This window comes from Kalmanozyma brasiliensis (genome assembly GCF_000497045.1).
Source record: "Kalmanozyma brasiliensis GHG001 unplaced genomic scaffold PSEUBRA_SCAF3, whole genome shotgun sequence".
NCBI lineage: Eukaryota > Fungi > Basidiomycota > Ustilaginomycetes > Ustilaginales > Kalmanozyma > Kalmanozyma brasiliensis.
Genome location: NW_015961970.1, coordinates 1,555,924 through 1,572,756, shown reverse-complemented (window position 1 = coordinate 1,572,756; position 16,833 = coordinate 1,555,924). Strand labels below are relative to the sequence as shown.

Genomic DNA, 16,833 nt, shown 5'->3' with positions numbered 1-16,833 from the left:
AATCCAGACGATTTCCGGGCTGTTCAACGACCTGGCGCATGTGTGTGATTGAACGATTGAATTGGCTGTTGCTGTGATGCTATTGCGGCGCGGCAGCAGCTGTGCCTGACCTCGGTTCACCGCTTCTCCTCTCCCCTCGGTTGCCTCCGGCGTTGGGCTGCTTTCCACCTCGGCCTCCACTCGCAGCACCCTTTCCGCTTCCACGTCCACCACCGCTACCGCCTCGTTGCCCTTGTTGCTGCTGCTGCTTCTGTTGCAAGTACTTTGTCTTTTTGCTCTCCTGAAGAATGAAGCCGTCTTCGTCCACCTTGGGTCCCTTGGGTGTCGGTGGTGGTACCGCAGCTTTGGCGTTACCGTTGCCGTTGGTTTGGCGACCGCCGGCGTTGCTCTTGGTGCCGTTGTTCTGCTTGCCCTTCTTGGGCTTTGGTGACAGCGGTGCGTCGTCAGCTTTGGCTGTGGGAGTCGCGGTTGCGGGCTGGACGGGGGCGGCTGTCTGCTCGGGCTCTACGGCGGTTGGCGTCCCTGGAGCAGGGGTGACCAATGCAGAAGTGGTGCTGGAAGGGAGAGGCTCAAACACGGGTGCGTCGCCGAGATCGTCATCGTCCTCTTCAGCCATTGCTGCCCAGTTGAGCTTGGGCTCGGTTGTGGTGGGCCCGCTCGAGCTCTTGACCGTCGTGTTGATGGGCTCCTCGACAGCCGAGGCAGCCGTTCCGTCTGCTTTGCTCGAGGTGGCTTCTTTGTCGCCAAGCACGATCCCAGCTCCACCCTGCTTTCCCTTCTTCGTCTCGGTATCACCTGTAGCGGGCACACTCGAAGGCTGACCTCCTTCGGGCTCCTTTGTGGATTGATCGAGGATCTCGCTGGCCTGAATGAAGGAAACGGGTGCTGAACTCGGGGATTGCTTGTCGATGGGCACAAAGTCCTGCGGTGGAGCGTCGAGACCCGAGGCCTTCGACTCGATTTCCTTGTTTGCTGCGGAGGGAGGAGCGGTGAGCTTGAGGATCATGGATTTGAGCGTGGCAAAGGTCACGTCCGGGAGAACCTCCTCGCTGGAGCCCTCTTCGATGTTGGCAAGGATCTCGAGAGCGTCTCCTCCGCCACCTTCCAAAGGTCCGTTGGCAAGCTGGTCGTACACCTTTCCGAGAGCAGCCACCTCTTGACCTGTCGACATTTCGAGCGCGGGAGGCATGGTGCGGGAAGGGGCAAACGTCGATGGACCGGCAGGGTTGGGATGGAAGAGGTTGAAGAGGTGAAGGAACTGGAGCAGTAGGACGAGGTGACTCTTGCTATCCGAGTCGGTGGAAGCGCTTGGTGCGGGGGAAGGGGACTCGGACTCTACTTTTTGGACTTTGCGAAGCAAACTCTTGAGCTCGTCGACCGCGACAGTGATGGTGGCGTTTTTGCTCTTGTTGGACAGCTCGTGAATGCGATCGCTGATGACCTTTTGGGCGGGTGTAGAGGCGACGGCAGACTCGGACGAAGATTGAACAGCATCGACAGCAGCGACAGCAGCCTGGGCTTCTGCCTGCTCTGCGAGATCTTGAGGGGTCACCTTGAGTCCATTTGCAACCTGCTTTGGGCCTTCGGGAGCCTTCTCGATGAGCGCAGCCGAAGTAGCATCGGGAATCTTGACAGCAGCAGCAGTGTCCTTTGCGGCACCACCCTTTTGCTTTTTGCCAGACTTGGAAGGGGCAGGAGGAGCAGCGCCGGGTACGACGCGGCGTGGTGCTGGCTTGTCGGCTGCGCCCGCGCCTGGGACGGTACGAGCAGCCATGGCACTTGATTGAATGCTGTCGTTGGGACGCTTAGCCAGATGTGATTCCTTGCTGTGCAGATGCAATGGCGATGCCCTGTGAATTCGCGACGTGCCTTGGCGTATGAATGTAAAGGAGTGGACTGACTTGCCTGGTCCCGAATTGAGAAGAAAGGAGCGACAAGGTTTGCTGTGACGCACACTTGATGGAAGGAGCGTTTGCTGGACAAGTGGTTCCGAGATGAAGGGATGGTGGAAGTGAAAGGAAGAAGCCAAAGCCAATCAGACGGATGATTTCAGCGCGCAACGCACCAGCCACGCACCCTCAATTCCACAAAATCCGGTCCACCCTCCATCTCATCTTAACATCCTGGTTAAATTTCCTTTTTTGCTCTTTTTGGGCGACGATTTTATCCTTTTCCTTTTCCTTCTCTTTTTCTTTTCTTTTCTCTTTTCTGGGGATATTTGTCGCTGCACTCTGACGGGCAAAGGGGAGAGCAAGCAAGGCCCGTGCATACATACAGGGTACATGGCCGCTTTGCTTGTGACACACCACGGCCATGCCTGATTGTGCTCTTAATGAGCCGAGATCAACGTCAAGCCCGAAGACGTCAATGCACCTTCGGGCTGGCAGACGCTGCCGAATGCGATTGGCAGTCAGGCCACGGTCAAAACAGGCTGAAGGAAAGCAAAGACCGTTGGTATGGACTTGTTGAGATCTGTCGGCCTGAGGATGAGTTGAACCGCGGCCATGGTGCGGTAGGCTCTCAATCAGGCTGGCCAGCGCTTTGGTACGGGAAATGGAAAACAAACACTTTTTTGTTTGATTTTTGAGCCTGTTGCCCGTCTGTCTCGCTGGCTCCAAGCCAAAAAAAGGCTGAGACTGGCTTGACAGCTCGTCTCCACGGCCCCGGCTCATCTTGCAATTGTGCTTTGGGCGCAGCAAATTCAGACTGAGCCTGCATCGCATCGCATCGTTTGCTCTTTCTGCATAGCCAAACCGGTCACCACCACCACCATCACCACCATCGCGCAGCACAGTCGCCAACAATTATCGGCTTTTGGGTAGCGTCGTCGCGCTGTGCTACGCTACTCAACTTCGCACACACGCGTTACCCAACCCAACACGCTACCACGACTGCGAACAACACGCACGTCTTCGCTCAGTGAAACGAGTTCAGCAAATCCATCTGACAACGGAATACGTCCTACGAACTCAGCTCGGCTTTCAAACGCAAGCAAGAGGTGCTCTTATACAACGCTACCGAAGCTTCAGTCAACCGCAACACGGTGAACAGCCTGCACACGTCTGTCCCGCTCCTGCCGTCTTTGGCTGTGCTCGATCTGCTTTGTCACGATAGACCGATCGGACGACAATTGGCAATCTCGGCCAGCACACACTGGCCTTCACCCCCACAGCATCGCCTCTCTTAATCTCGCTCTGCTGCCCACAGTAGCTCAGCGCGCTTCATCATGGCTTCAAACATGCTTCGAGGCTTGTGGCCTTCGGGCCCAGCAGACCAGGTAAGCGCTCAACCTCAGTTGCGACCATCGCTGCCTCGCAATCCTCAAGGCATCTGCTTCGGAGCTGTATGCCTTCGAGCCAAGACGTCATGGACGTCGTCGTTGCACTCGATCTGACACACCAAACTCTCTTTCCTCCTCCCTTCATTTCCACTTCGCAGACAACTCCGAAGGCATCCAGCTCGCACTCCAATGGCGGCGAGCGCAACCCCTTCGACGCTATGCAGCCTCCTGCCATGACAAAGCAATCTTCTCGCTCATCGCTCAACACTTCCATCATTAGCAACCATCTGCCAGGTGATGTGACACCAGGCATGCGAACCCCAGGCGGCATCATGTCCCAGTCGGCCATTCCTACTACCTCCATCTCGCTCAACGACCCAGACTTTACCATGAAGCTACCGCCGCCAAAGCCCAAGGGCGATGTCAACATGGCACCGGCACAGCCAATCAACAACGGCAGCGCACCAACATCCGGCACAGCCTCTCCTGCCCTGACCGGCCCCTCCTCCTCCTCCGTCGCCCACAGCACCAGTGGCAGCACCACTCCATCCTCGAACGCGAGTCAGACGCGCAACACCAACGCGCCGCGCGGTCATCTCACCGTCAAGATCGTCGCTGGTCGCAACCTAGCCGTCAGGAGCCCCACTGCCCGGCCCTATGCTGTGGTTCAGTTCGACAAGAACGAGTTCATCGGTCGCGAGCCCATTGACGAGTCTGGACCCGAAGCCAAAGGCGTGGCACAGCCCAGATCCGAAGCCGGCGAATCTGGCCGAAGTCGTGCAAAAACCGTCACACCCGCCGACGCGCTTCGAACAGGTCAGAATCACAACCCCGTCTGGAAGCACGAAGTCACCTTCGATGTCACGCAGGACTCGCAGCCCATCTACATCAGCGTCTACGACCGTCACTCGGAGGACGAGGGCTTCCTCGGCATGCGCGAAATCAAGCCTCGTATGGTCCACAAGATGATGAGCGATCAGTGGTATCCGCTCTCGACTCGAGATGACGAGGAAGGCATGGAGAACCAGCGCGGCGAGATCCGCGTTCAAATCTCGTACGAGCGCACGCCGCACAAGAAGCTCACTCCGCACGACTTTGAATATCTCAAGCTCATCGGACGCGGCACCTTTGGTCGTGTCTTCCAAGTGCGCAAGAAGGACACCAAGCGTATCTATGCAATGAAGGTCCTCTCCAAGCGAGAGATCGCCATTAAGAAGGAGGTCACGCACACCATGGGCGAACGCAAGATTCTCGAAAAGTCGCTCGACTGCCCCTTCCTGGTCGGTCTTAAGTTCTCCTTCCAGAGCGCCACCGAGCTCTACTTTGTCACCGACTACAAGTCTGGAGGCGAGCTCTTCTGGCATTTGCAGCGCGAAGGTCGCTTCACAGAGGAGCGAGCGCGCTTCTACATCGCCGAGCTGGTCCTCGCGCTCGAGCACCTACACAAGTACAACATCGTCTACCGCGATCTTAAGCCTGAGAACATCTTGCTCGACGCAACAGGTCACGTCGCGCTGTGCGATTTCGGTCTCAGCAAGCCCGACTTGGGCGCTGGTCAGCTGACCAACACGTTCTGCGGTACCACCGAGTATCTGGCCCCCGAAGTGCTGCTCGACGAATCGGGCTACTCGAAGCTCGTCGATTTCTGGTCGTTGGGTGTTTTGCTGTTCGAAATGTGCTGCGGCTGGTCGCCCTTTTACGCAGAGGACACGCAGCAGATGTACCGCAACATTTGCTTCGGCAAGATCAAGTTCCCTCGAGGTGCCATCGGTGACGATGGAAAGCAATTTGTCAAGGGTCTTCTGAATCGCAACCCGCGCCACCGTCTTGGTGCCTCCCGCGACGCACAGGACCTCAAGGAGCACCCCTTCTTCAAGGACATCGACTTCGAAGCGCTCGCCAAGAAGCAGCTCACGCCGCCATTCAAGCCTCTGGTCGAGTCGGACGAGAGCGTGGCCAACTTTGACCCCGAGTTCACCGAGACGGATCTCAAGGACGTCGCTGTCATTCCTGGCTTCGAGGGCGATTCCACCGAGGCGGCACAGGCGCTGGAGAACGGCGACATTCTCTCGGAGAAGGATGCCAATGGCAAGGGCGTGGCGATCAACAAGGGTCGAGGTGGGGACGAGGATGACGACCACTTGCTCACCAGGAGCATCCAGGACAAGTTCCGAGGCTTCAGCTACAGCGGAACGTACGAGGGCAGCGTAGCAGGCAGCTTTGGTGGTAGGAGAGGCTCAAGTGGATTCGGTCTGGCAGGTGCCAGCTTGGGGATGAGCAGGATGGGCGTCAACGATGACGACGCCATGGCAGACGAGGATCTGGCCGCGTTGGAGCGCCAGCTAGATGCGGACGAGGTGATGGCTTCTCGCTAAGGAGAGGCGGATGATTTGACTCGCAACGGACAATCTTCTCTTCATGGTTTCTCATACAAGCTCGCACATCTCATCCATATCTTTACATGCTATACACACGAATCTCGATAGTTCTCTCGCTCATCCCAATCTAGAATGTGTCATCAGGAGGTGCAATTTCCATTCTGTGACGAGTTGCGATTGTGGAATGCTGGTTGTGCGGAAGCGCTGCAGGGCTACGCCTCGTCGTCCAACCAACTTGCAAAAGCATCTTTCCTCTTCTTCTCTTCGCCCTCCCCATCTTCATCATCGCTGTCCCCACCACCACCACTCCTTCGAAACCTCGGCTTGCCCTCAGATATCCACGCATCGATCCGCCTCTGTGCAAAGAAGCGCCCCTTCATCATGCTCACGCACGCCTCGGCCTGCTCGCGCTTCTGAAACTTGACCGTCATGATGCCCTCTGGCTCCTTGTCCCACAGCACGACGTTGGTCACGCCGCCGATGGTGTCGGTGCATTCCTCGCGAACGTCCTGTTTGAGATCGAGCAGCAGCGTTGGGTCGGAATCCAGCTCATATAGCGTGAACATCTTGGTGAGCACCACGGTTCGACTCCCTTCACCCGCCGAGACAGCAGCGCTGGTAGAAGGAGCAGTCTCGTCGGTAGGGGAGAGCGATTCGTCGCGCCAATCCGAGAGCTTGGTTTCCAACCGTGCGACTCGTTTGGCGATCTTCTTGCGATCTTGATCTGAAAGGTTGCGTCGTTGGCCATGCGACGGTGTTTCTGCGCTCGACTTGCTCGCTTTCTCCTTCTCCGGTCCCGGCTGAGTGTGGTTGACACCGTTGCTGGAGGTGGGAAACTCGGCTCGTTGAACGCGCAGCACAGGCCCACTCGCAGCCGCCGACCCTATCGCAGCACGCATGCTCGTCTCGTCCAACATGCTTATCGCCAACTCCACACTTTCCGGCTTGAAGTACACCACCAGCGCTTCGCCCTTGAACATGCCCGTTTTGTCGTCGTGGTACATCTTGATCCTCGGATTGCCAGAATCGTCCTCGAGCAGCACGCCGTATCGGGAGAAGACGCGGGCGATCTCGTCGACGGTAGCGTCGAGGGGTAGACCTGTGACATAGAGCGACGTGATTGGTTTTGGCTTCTTCGATGGTGGTAGCCTATCCAACTTTACTGAAGATGTTGATGCTGAAGGACCCGCGGAGATTGTTGTGGTGATGTCAGGCGAGGCAGGTCGTTTCTTGCCACGCCGAAGCACGGCTTGTGCCGGTTGTGCTTCGTCGACGCCTTCGATCGAGTAGGCTGCTTGCTGTGCGCGAATCAGGTCGTCATCCAGCACTTTGACCCAGTGACCAGCCGGCAATGCATTTGGTATCGCCCTCGACGAGGAAGCAGAGGCGGATGTGCTAGCGACCTCATCTTCGGTCTCGCCCAAATCTACTGCAGGTCGAGCATGCTGCAGAAAGGGCTGCCATTCCCACTCGTCCCCCTCGTCGTCCTCGTATCGCCAGTTGCCGGAGAGACGGTCCACGTAGACTCGTGGATCTTCAGAGCCGGATGCTGTGGGAGGCGCTGGATGCATCTCGCTCGCATTCCAGGAGAACAGGATGGTATGTTGTTGAGAAGAAGGAGGCGAAGCCTCCACAAAGCGAAAGGTGCACGGCCACAAAAATATGCGCGGAAATCGGGAGTGAGGTCTCGGCGTCGACGTGGGCACACAACCGTGACGCAACGCATTCACGTTTCCCAACACCATCATCGTCGACCCCGCATCTCAGGCATTGGACCGCAATCACAAGCGCACGAAAGCGAAGACATCGGCCATCCACTGCGACTGCACGCCAACGGCCCTCTCGCTCAGCGCCCACTCCTAGCAAAGACGGCTGGCAGGCTTACCCCACACTCTTTCGCACAGCATGTCGTATACACCGACCTCATACTACGGCCATTCGGTCAAGGATCGCACGTCCGAGTTCCACGGGCTGATCGAGTCCATCGGATCGAGATCCGCTCAGCCGGCAAAACAGAAGCTGCTGAATGGCAATGGGCCAGGGGCGTCGCCGAAAGGAGAGTTCGCACGGAGAGCGCAAGCCATCAGCAAGGATATCGCCTCTACAACGGCGAAACTGCAACGTCTAGCACAGCGTACGTCTATCATGAACCTCATTGAGGTCATCTCGCTACTATAGGCATACTGACCAGCTTTCGATCTTTTCTTTGACTGATGTCTGTTCTTGACCGAATCGCAGTGGCCCGCCGCAAGACGCTATTCGACGACCGACCGGTGGAAATCTCCGAATTGACCTACATCATCAAGCACGACATTGCTGCGATCAACAAACAGCTAGCGGACCTGCAAGCGTTCAACAAGGCCAACAAGACGGGCAAGGCGGACCGAGCTGAGGAGCACCGCGGCAATGTAGTCACCCTCCTCCAATCCACGCTTGCCGGAGCGACAACTTCGTTCCAAGACATCCTCGAGGTGCGCACGCAAAACATGAAAGCGTCGAAGGACCGCAGCGAGCAATTCATGTACAATTCCGCAGCGGGTGGCCTTGCGCCAGGGGAAAACTCAGGTATGTATCCCTCACACTACAAGTTGGAGAGAGAGACGGGACGGTATGCTGATGAGGCAAAACAACTGATCGCAGTGCTTCGTTCTCGTGGCAAACCGACAACAGATTCTCCCTTGTACAATCCGACACGGAGTGGGTCGGCGATGGCCCACCGTGCGGCACCGTCGCCGCTCAACCCGGCGATGCAGCAGTCTGCCTCGACGGACGGCTACGATCCCAAGGGCAAAGGCAAATCGAATGGGGATGGCGACTTCCTAGCGCTCGACATGGGCTCTTCGCTCCCTGGCCCAGGCGGAGCCGCAGGCGGAGACCAGTTCATGCAGATGCAACTCATGGAGACCAACCAGAACACCTACATGCAACAACGCTCCACCGCCATCGAATCCATCGAATCCACCATCTCGGAACTCGGCCAGATCTTCAGCCAGCTCGCCCACATGGTGGCCGAACAGCGCGAGACGGTCCAGCGCATCGACGATAACGTCATGGAGGTGGTGGACAACGTAGGGGGCGCGCAACGGGAGTTGTTGAAGTACTACGCGAGCGTCAGCAGCAATCGCTGGTTGATGTTGAAGATCTTTGGTGTGCTGATTGTGTTTTTCCTGCGTAAGTGTCGATCCCCCAAACTTCTGGTGACGATGTGCGGACCACTGACCTTTACCTTGTTTGATGTGTCCGCCGAACAGTCTTCATCCTGGTCTCGTAGACCCACACGCAATGGACACTGCATTCACCACACCTTTGACTGTATGAACACTTAGGATTTCTGAGATCAGGCATCGCAATTCCTCCACTCGGGAGGCACCCATTCGAGTCCCAACCGATCGAACACGTCCTTCTCCTCCCGTGTCTCCACCAGTGCTTCCTCCGCCAGATCCGTCAACCCATCAAAACTGAAGTTGAACCCTTTGCTCTTCGCCCACAGCCTGAGGTCCCGTTCGAAAGTCATGCTGCCGGACCAGCCGACCACTGTCGCACCGTACACCCTTAGTGGACAAAATACGAGATCGACCCTTCGATGCACCGGTGCTGGGGTGGTGGGGAGGACGACGATGTTGGCGATATCGATATGAACCGCCTCCTTTGTGCTCGTTGCAGTCGGATCGGGGTCCAGGTGGGACGGAGCGGGAGTGGAGACGTTAACAATGTGCGTCACTAAACCTTTCTTCTTCATCTCTCCCAACAACCGCATGTGGAGTGCTCGTGATGGAGGTTCGGAATGACCAATGATAATGTCCAGATCGAACGTCCTTTCCTTTCCCCTCCTGTAACCTCCACAGATCTCGTGCTTCACCTCGACGCCATCCAGCAAGCTTTTAACGAGGGTCATGATCTCGCGTGTGATCTGCTGACACTCGTCCCTCCCAATCGGCTGTCTTAGGTCGTCCAGAATCCGCACGCTCTCCTTGACGCTCAAGTGAGTCGCCAAACTCTTCCCTCGATGCAGCACGTCTGCGAAGGACCGTGCTCCACCGTTCCACGCCTCGCGCGCACCAATCGGTCCGATGCCGTACAACTCCGTAAAGGCATTCATCACATACACCGCTCGATCGCGACGAATCACTTTCGCCTCGACAATCCTCCCCTCCCCCCTCTCTCGAGCGGAATAAAACTGTCGGACGAGACTGAAGACTTTCTTCCCCACACCCTTGAGCCGCTCCACCTCTCCAAGGCGCAACTCGAGCAGTGTGGCGTCAAAGATGGATGCGTCGAGGAGAGGATCGGGGATGCGAAAGGGGTATGCTTTGAGGGCCGAGATGGCGCGCATGTAGGCCATCTCAGAGTAGGTATCCCCAGTAAGGCGGCGCTCGTTGCGAATGATCTCGAGCGAGTCGATGAGGGATTGGTTGGGGGAGCGAAGGGGGGAGGGACGGCGACAGGCGAAGCGGGTGTTTTGCCATGGTGGACAGGGGGGTGGGGGGTAGATCGGGTCGTAGTAGCCTGCAGGTGCTGGGGTTGGGGAGGTGCTGGAGGCGATGTTGGTGGACGAGGAGCGGCGTTCTCGTTTCGGGAGAGGGCCAGACCGGCTAATGGGTAAGGCGGGAGAGTCGCTCGGACTCCTCTTCCTCTTCCTATCTTCGCCGCTGGGTTCAGTATCATGAACCCGAACGTCCTCCTTGACTCGCACGGCGGGAAAGAGATCAGGATCGACCAGCGTCCCCACCCTCTTCACCTCCTCCAACCACTCCGGCGTGACGACGAAGCGTCTCCAATCCCTGCCCACGCCATCACCCAGCTTCGTCTCGACACCCTCCCTTCTCCCTTCCCCTTCCTTTTTGTAGGGTACGACATTGACTTCGCCATCGGGCACCCACTTGAGGACGCGCTTCGGTGCCTTGAGAGCGGTGACGATGACATTTGCTGCTACGGGGGTGGTGGTCAGCTGTGCCCCGAGCAACTGGGCGAGTAATTCGAGGCGTAAGACTTCTGAGGCGTCGAGCTTGTCACGGAGAACGTGGATGCGGGTGGATTGGGAGAGGACGCGTTGCGGTGTCTTGTCCGATCGTGAGAGGGAGCCTATGTGATCTTGATACCTGATTGCTGAGGGGGCTGAAGGAGCGACGAAGGGCTTCGACATCGTGCGTGTCTACAGACGATCCATGCTGGGTTGCTTGGAGGAAGAGGACATGGGAGCGATTCCAGAGGAAGAAGCTTCTAGCGATGCATCTTCAGGTCTGGATTGAGCAGCTGCACGATCAGCATCACCCTCGAGATAGACGGAGCATGTTGAGTGACCGACTGAGGATGGTGGTAAGCTCGACCTGCTGTGATGGAGGGTCGCACAGGCTGCATGAGCTGGTCTTCGGCTATGAAATTTCACAGGGTCTCAGGATCAGTCACCGGCAGCAAGCCACACAAGTGGAGGCTTTGGACGCTGTTTCCGCTGCACCTTGACACGGACCCTTCATATCAACAAGCCATGGGAAGCAGTCATGCCTTCACCCGCAGCATTCACTTCCTTATGACTGCCACGCTCGACGGATCGCGCCAATGGTGGAGGTCATGATGTTTGATGATGGTAGGATCGGGTATAGTACATGAGCAAGCGACTGAGAGAATGTGCTGTTCCGAGGGGCCCTGAAACAGAAATGCAGAGATGAAGGAGGGATTGTCTCCCCGATGAAAGGCAAGTGATGCAGAGAGATTGTCCATAGAGAACACAGAGGCGGAGATGAGACAAGAGTGCATGCAAAGAGGAGCATTGTCCGTAGAGAAGATTGAAGAGCTGTTCCAGTCCTGGAGAGCCCAGGTCAAAACAGCCCTAGCGCAGCGACAGTTGCTACCGCCAGCAACGCTCCCATTCCAATTGAAGCAGCCCCTAATGATCTCGCTCTCGAGGCACTGCTCCTGAGCTGCGAATGCTTGGACTGAGCCCACTGCGTCGCGCTCTGGTCGTCGTCCCCCACAGCGGTCGGCGATTCTGTCCCATTGAGATTAATGAAGAACAGCCGCTCTAGGCCCGCTTGACTGGAGAACATCCCGAGCCCGTCGTGGCTGACGTTGGGGATAAAGTTGACCGAGTGCGCTGTTGGGAAGCCGCCGTCCAGTCCGGTCAGATGCTGGACAAAGTTGCGCCCTCGCCCGAGATGCGTCGTGCCCTGTGCGAGCGCTTCACACGCTGTATCTCCCTTGCCGTGGTCGGCGAGACCAAAGAGGTACGAAACGATGCGACGACGATAGCGCTGAACGATACTCTCGACATCGTTGGCGTCGTCAAGCGAGTCGGCGATAAAGTCGGACAGATACGACTGAGAGTAGGCACTCAGGCCAAATTTCCAGTTGTTGAATGTGTCTGAGCAGTTGTCGTACGACCTTGGCCGCCATTCGGAGAGGTAGGCAAAGGAGCCAGGGTTGGCGACTACAAAGTGGACGGGCACGGTGGCCGAGGGCACTGCTCCAACGAGGGCGTACCGTTGCGCCATCTGCGCGCCCAAGCTGTGGCCAGCCACAATGATCGTGTTCATGTTTGGGAAGATGGTTTTGTTGGAGAACCACGCAACCACGGCATCGAGAGCCTCAAAGGAGGAGACGCCGGGAGGCTGGAAGGGCTGGCCGTTGGTGTCGTTGATGCTGAGCGGATACATGGAATCGGCACCTTGCGCCCAGCTGCTCGAATCCCAGACAAGCGTGTTAGAGGTGGGCTGCTTCTGGTCGTCGACAGGATAGCAGCCGGGATCTTGCTGATTGAGAAAGATGGGGGCCATGATGGCCACTTCATCGAAGCGCAGACGTGCGTTGTGACTTGTGCGGTCTCTTCTCGAAGTCGCGTTGAGAAGCGCTTCCTGTGTGATGTCGAAATACGACCAGGCATCTCGACCGAGGCCATGGAGCATAATGACGGCTCGCTGTACCTTGGTTTGGTTCATATTTGTAGACAGGTAGTTATAGAGGTAGAAGTCGGAGTTGTTGAGGCCGCGAAGTTGAGCATCAGTGAGCTGATTATCTGTGCTGAAGGATGACGGGGAAGCCTTGACGACAAAGTCGGTGACGAGCGTGCGATTCCTGTCGGTTGCTGGTAGCCAGTCCCATGCTTGTGCTATTGACGAGAAGCTTGTCGCTGTTGCGAGCAGCAGTGATATCGCCTTTGTCCACCGCATGCTTCCGATTTTCGGTGGTGTACGACGTAGGTCACTGCACAGAGATGGAGACTGTGATGTTCAGGGACGGCCTTGAGCCGATGAGTAGCTCCTTATGTATACCGAGACTGAGACGGAGATACGAGTGCAGCAGCGGAGTTTTGCTGCGCCAAGCCCTTATAAGAGGCTTGTGCTGGATAGAACGTGACTGGCTTGGTCGAGCTTCGAGTGAATCAGCCAACCCAAACGCTATCTGTGATGGTAGGGCGTAGAATCGGAAGAGCCGGCTGCGTAGCGAGAATCAGCGTGAGATGCTGGCCGGGTCGACGAACAAGATCGAGAGTAGCCGAGCGATACTCGGAAAGGAGGGCGTGTCTCGAATGTTTTGGCCATGGAAGGGTATGGTCGAATATGAAGGTATCCTGGACAGCCAGTGTATTTGGCGTCGTAGCCGTTGCCAAGATGGGCCAAGCGGGAGCAAGGAAGCAGGATCAGGACTTCCGCGGATCGAGGGTGTGAAGGGACGAATGACGAGGACCCGGCAGCAGCATCATCCAGGGCGCAGCGTGCTAGAAGGACGAGGGCAGTTTCCGGAGAAAGTTTTGCAGCGTGGTCAAGCGGTGGCGCTAGGCAGCGGACATTGAAAACGGGAGGAAGTGACTATCCGAGTGAGTCGTTTGATCGCCGGAGGAGACGCATGATCGTCGCTGCAGACTCGATTCGTGTGAGAAGGTCAAAGACGATAAGAAGAGTGTCCTTGTGCGAGCCGGCACAGACGTGCATATGCACCACGCGTTGGCTGCATCCGAGGTTTGGGGTGTTTGCCCCTGGCGGACTCGAGCTCATCCCGGTCAGTTTCGCGTACTCGAGGATCGACTCCTCCGCTTTTGCTGTGACATTAGATATTGAGTGACCTCGCTATGCTACCAACCGCCGTGAGGTGTTCCCACTCACTGCGCCTTGGGTGTTGATCGAGGTCGAGTGGTAGTTGGTGATGCTTGCCGAGCCGAGGTGCATGTGGGTGATTGGCGCCCATCACCTGCCTTTTTGGCTAGGCGAAATGAAAAGTTGCCGAGCCTCTTGGCCACCTTGGCTTGAGAGCCTCTGCTGGCAAACCCTCTTTCATTTAGCCGCGCTCACGCCTGTCACAACACCGTGACAGGGTCGAAACAAAGTCGCACTTTCTTCACTAGCTTGTCTCACGTCACCATCGCGATGATCGCTACAAGTGACTAGATCGCAAGACTCGATGCGCATCTCAAACGGACAGCGTAGGCCACCTGACGGAGCAGCAATGGTCTGTCGTCCGTGTAAGTACCATGGCACAGGGGAATGCTGTTCGGAGACATGTTTTTGGAACTCAGTTTGGCGGGCGTTCGGAGAGAACATGTCAAAAATCAGCCGCGAGAGAACGCCGATCCCGTCTCTTTGCCGAGCCGAATTTTTGGGTTCGAAGCTGTTACGTCGGCAGATACTAAGTTGGTGTCCTTTGAAAAGGGAAGTGACCGGCAAGGTCGTCATCCTCCACTCGGAGCACGACAAGCACGGCGCATGGGCACACGGCTTTGCAAACGCAATCATGCCGGAACTCGGCGGCTTTCTCACCAGAGCTTCTTCTTCTCGATTCACCTCCGCTTCTTACTTTGACGAGCATCCAATACTACGCGACCATCTCAACGATCAAGACAGCAGCTTGCGTCTTGCGCTGCTACAAGCACTATGAGGGTCGCCATCCGGCGGCTCCCTTGGCAGTCGATCGACGCTCATCGTCCTTCGCACCGTCTCATCTCTTCCGGCATTCCCTCGTCGCGCTTTTACCCTACTTCAATAGCTACGCTGTCAACCAGAAGCAATGCATGGGCTAGCACAAGTCGGACAAACACTGCACTAGGCGTCAATGCGCTACACGCCTCGAAAGTGCGATTCTACCAACACATGGCCGCGGGTCAGGACAGCAACGGTGCGCCAAAACAACAAACACGCAGCGCCTCGGACAAGATCATCGCAGCTGCAGAGACATCCGCTCCCAGCGCACCGTCGAGCAAGTCCCCCACCTCGACGCAAAAGAAGCAGCCCGACGGAGACGACCCGCTCAACCTCAACGCACGCGAGAAAACCGTCCAAGAGCAACGCATGGTCGACTGGGCCATCATCAAGAAGCTCATCCAGTACGTTTGGCCCAAAGGCGATTTCGGTACCAAGCAACGCGTCGTTCTCGCCCTCGCCCTTCTCATCGGTGGCAAGCTGCTCAATGTCCAAGTACCCTTCTTCTTCAAGACGATCGTTGACCGGCTCAACGAGGTGGTCAATGCGCCGCTCGACATGACCAACCCCAACACGGTCTGGGTGGTCGCGGGCAGTGCGGTACTCGGATACGGTCTCGCGCGTGTGGGCGCAGCAGCGTTTTCCGAGTTGCGCAACGCGGTGTTCGCCAACGTCGCTCAGCGCTCGATCCGTCGAGTCGCAAAATCGGTCTTCACCCACCTGCTCGCCTTAGATCTCGGCTGGCATCTGACCCGTCAGACCGGCGGTCTTACCCGTGCTATCGACCGTGGAACAAAGGGTATTTCTTTCCTCCTCACCAGCATCGTCTTCCACATCGTCCCCACCGCGCTCGAGATCACCATGGTGTGTGGCATCCTCTCCTACAAATGCGGTCCATCCTTCGCCGCCGTAACAGCCGTCACCATGGCCGCCTACGCATGGTTCACCATCCGCACCACCTCCTGGCGAACTCGATTCCGCAAAGAGGCCAACGCAGCCGACAATCGCGCCGCTACCACCTCCGTCGATAGCCTGCTCAACTACGAGGCGGTCAAGTACTTCAACAACGAAGCGCACGAGATTGCCAAGTATGACGCGGCGTTGGCGGACTACGAGAAGAGCTCCATCAAGGTGGCTACGAGTCTGGCGGCGTTGAATTCGGGTCAGAATGCGATTTTCAGTACGAGTTTGACGGTGATGATGCTGTTGGCGGCGCAGGGGGTGACGAATGGGACCATGACGGTGGGCGATTTGGTCATGGTCAACCAGCTCGTTTTCCAGTTGTCCCTTCCGTTGAACTTTTTGGGAACGGTGTATCGGGAGTTGCGTCAGAGTCTCATTGATATGGAGACCATGTTCAATCTGGAGAACGTCAACGTGTCGGTCAAGCAGAACCCCAACGCACCGCCCCTGCGCGTGACAGGTGGGGAGATTCGGTTCGAGAACGTGACCTTCGGCTACCACCCCGACCGTCCCATCTTCCGCAACATCAGCTTTACCGTCCCTGCCGGGCTCAAAACCGCCTTTGTCGGTCCATCCGGTTGTGGTAAATCCACCATCTTCCGTCTCCTCTTCCGGTTCTACGAGCCGCAGTCCGGTAAGATCTACATTGACGGTCAGGACATCACCAAGGTCTCTCTCGACTCGCTCCGACGACATATCGGCGTAGTCCCACAAGACACCCCGTTGTTCAACGCAGATATTCGACACAACATCCGCTATGGTCGACTCGACGCATCCGATGCGGACGTCGAACGCGCGGCGAAAGCAGCGAAAGTCGATCAGATCGTGGCGAACCTTCCCGATGGATACGCCACCAAAGTCGGTGAACGAGGACTCATGATCTCGGGTGGTGAGAAACAACGTCTTGCCGTAGCCCGATTGCTTCTCAAAAACCCCTCGATCCTCTTTTTCGACGAAGCAACCTCTGCGCTGGATAGCTATACCGAAACGGAGTTGATGCGAAACATCAATGCGACGCTCCTCGCGGAGAAACGGACGGCAATTTTCGTTGCTCACAGACTCAGGACGATTAGCGATAGCGATTTCATCATTGTCCTCCAGGCAGGGGGCGTGAGCGAACAGGGCACGCACGAGGAGCTGTTGGAGAGACACGGGCTGTATTGGGATCTCTGGCAGGCTCAGTCGACGGTAGGCGTCGGTCATGGTGCTGGAGCTGGGGAGAATTTGGACGATCTGGAGAGGCAGTCCAAGACACCATGAACGAATGCGAAATTGATAGACACATATAGGGTGCTGAGTTGCGTGT

At 57.0% G+C, this 16,833-nt stretch overlaps 7 protein-coding genes across 7 annotated transcripts; 3 read left to right on the top strand and 4 right to left on the bottom strand.

The window, feature by feature from the left end:
- Positions 1–79: 79 nt before the first annotated feature.
- On the bottom strand, positions 80–1,774 carry PSEUBRA_004442 (uncharacterized protein; the record flags this gene model as incomplete). Its single annotated transcript, XM_016437961.1, has 1 exon — positions 80–1,774. One exon carries the CDS (start codon positions 1,772–1,774, stop codon positions 80–82), a length of 1,695 nt encoding a protein of 564 aa, XP_016291523.1.
- Positions 1,775–3,238: 1,464 nt separating this feature from the next.
- Positions 3,239–5,655, top strand: PSEUBRA_004441 (Protein kinase, C-terminal; the record flags this gene model as incomplete). The annotated part of the gene is made up of 2 exons (XM_059465305.1): positions 3,239–3,277; positions 3,439–5,655. 2 exons carry the CDS (start codon positions 3,239–3,241, stop codon positions 5,653–5,655), a joined length of 2,256 nt encoding a protein of 751 aa, XP_059320555.1.
- Positions 5,656–5,870: 215 nt separating this feature from the next.
- On the bottom strand, positions 5,871–7,229 carry PSEUBRA_004440 (RNA recognition motif domain protein; the record flags this gene model as incomplete). Its single annotated transcript, XM_016437958.1, has 1 exon — positions 5,871–7,229. One exon carries the CDS (start codon positions 7,227–7,229, stop codon positions 5,871–5,873), a length of 1,359 nt encoding a protein of 452 aa, XP_016291521.1.
- Positions 7,230–7,563: 334 nt separating this feature from the next.
- On the top strand, positions 7,564–8,929 carry PSEUBRA_004439 (Target SNARE coiled-coil domain protein; the record flags this gene model as incomplete). The annotated part of the gene is made up of 4 exons (XM_059465304.1): positions 7,564–7,792; positions 7,897–8,223; positions 8,299–8,829; positions 8,910–8,929. 4 exons carry the CDS (start codon positions 7,564–7,566, stop codon positions 8,927–8,929), a joined length of 1,107 nt encoding a protein of 368 aa, XP_059320554.1.
- Positions 8,930–8,995: 66 nt separating this feature from the next.
- PSEUBRA_004438 (DNA polymerase beta, palm domain protein) lies at positions 8,996–10,801 on the bottom strand (the record flags this gene model as incomplete). The annotated part of the gene is made up of 1 exon (XM_016437956.1): positions 8,996–10,801. One exon carries the CDS (start codon positions 10,799–10,801, stop codon positions 8,996–8,998), a length of 1,806 nt encoding a protein of 601 aa, XP_016291519.1.
- Positions 10,802–11,474: 673 nt separating this feature from the next.
- PSEUBRA_004437 (uncharacterized protein) lies at positions 11,475–12,821 on the bottom strand (the record flags this gene model as incomplete). The annotated part of the gene is made up of 1 exon (XM_016437959.1): positions 11,475–12,821. One exon carries the CDS (start codon positions 12,819–12,821, stop codon positions 11,475–11,477), a length of 1,347 nt encoding a protein of 448 aa, XP_016291518.1.
- A 1,698-nt stretch (positions 12,822–14,519) lies between these two features.
- PSEUBRA_004436 (ABC transporter, transmembrane domain protein) lies at positions 14,520–16,787 on the top strand (the record flags this gene model as incomplete). Its single annotated transcript, XM_016437977.2, has 1 exon — positions 14,520–16,787. The coding sequence occupies one exon, from the start codon at positions 14,520–14,522 to the stop codon at positions 16,785–16,787; it is 2,268 nt and encodes a 755-aa protein (XP_016291517.2).
- Between the last annotated feature and the right edge of the window lie 46 nt (positions 16,788–16,833).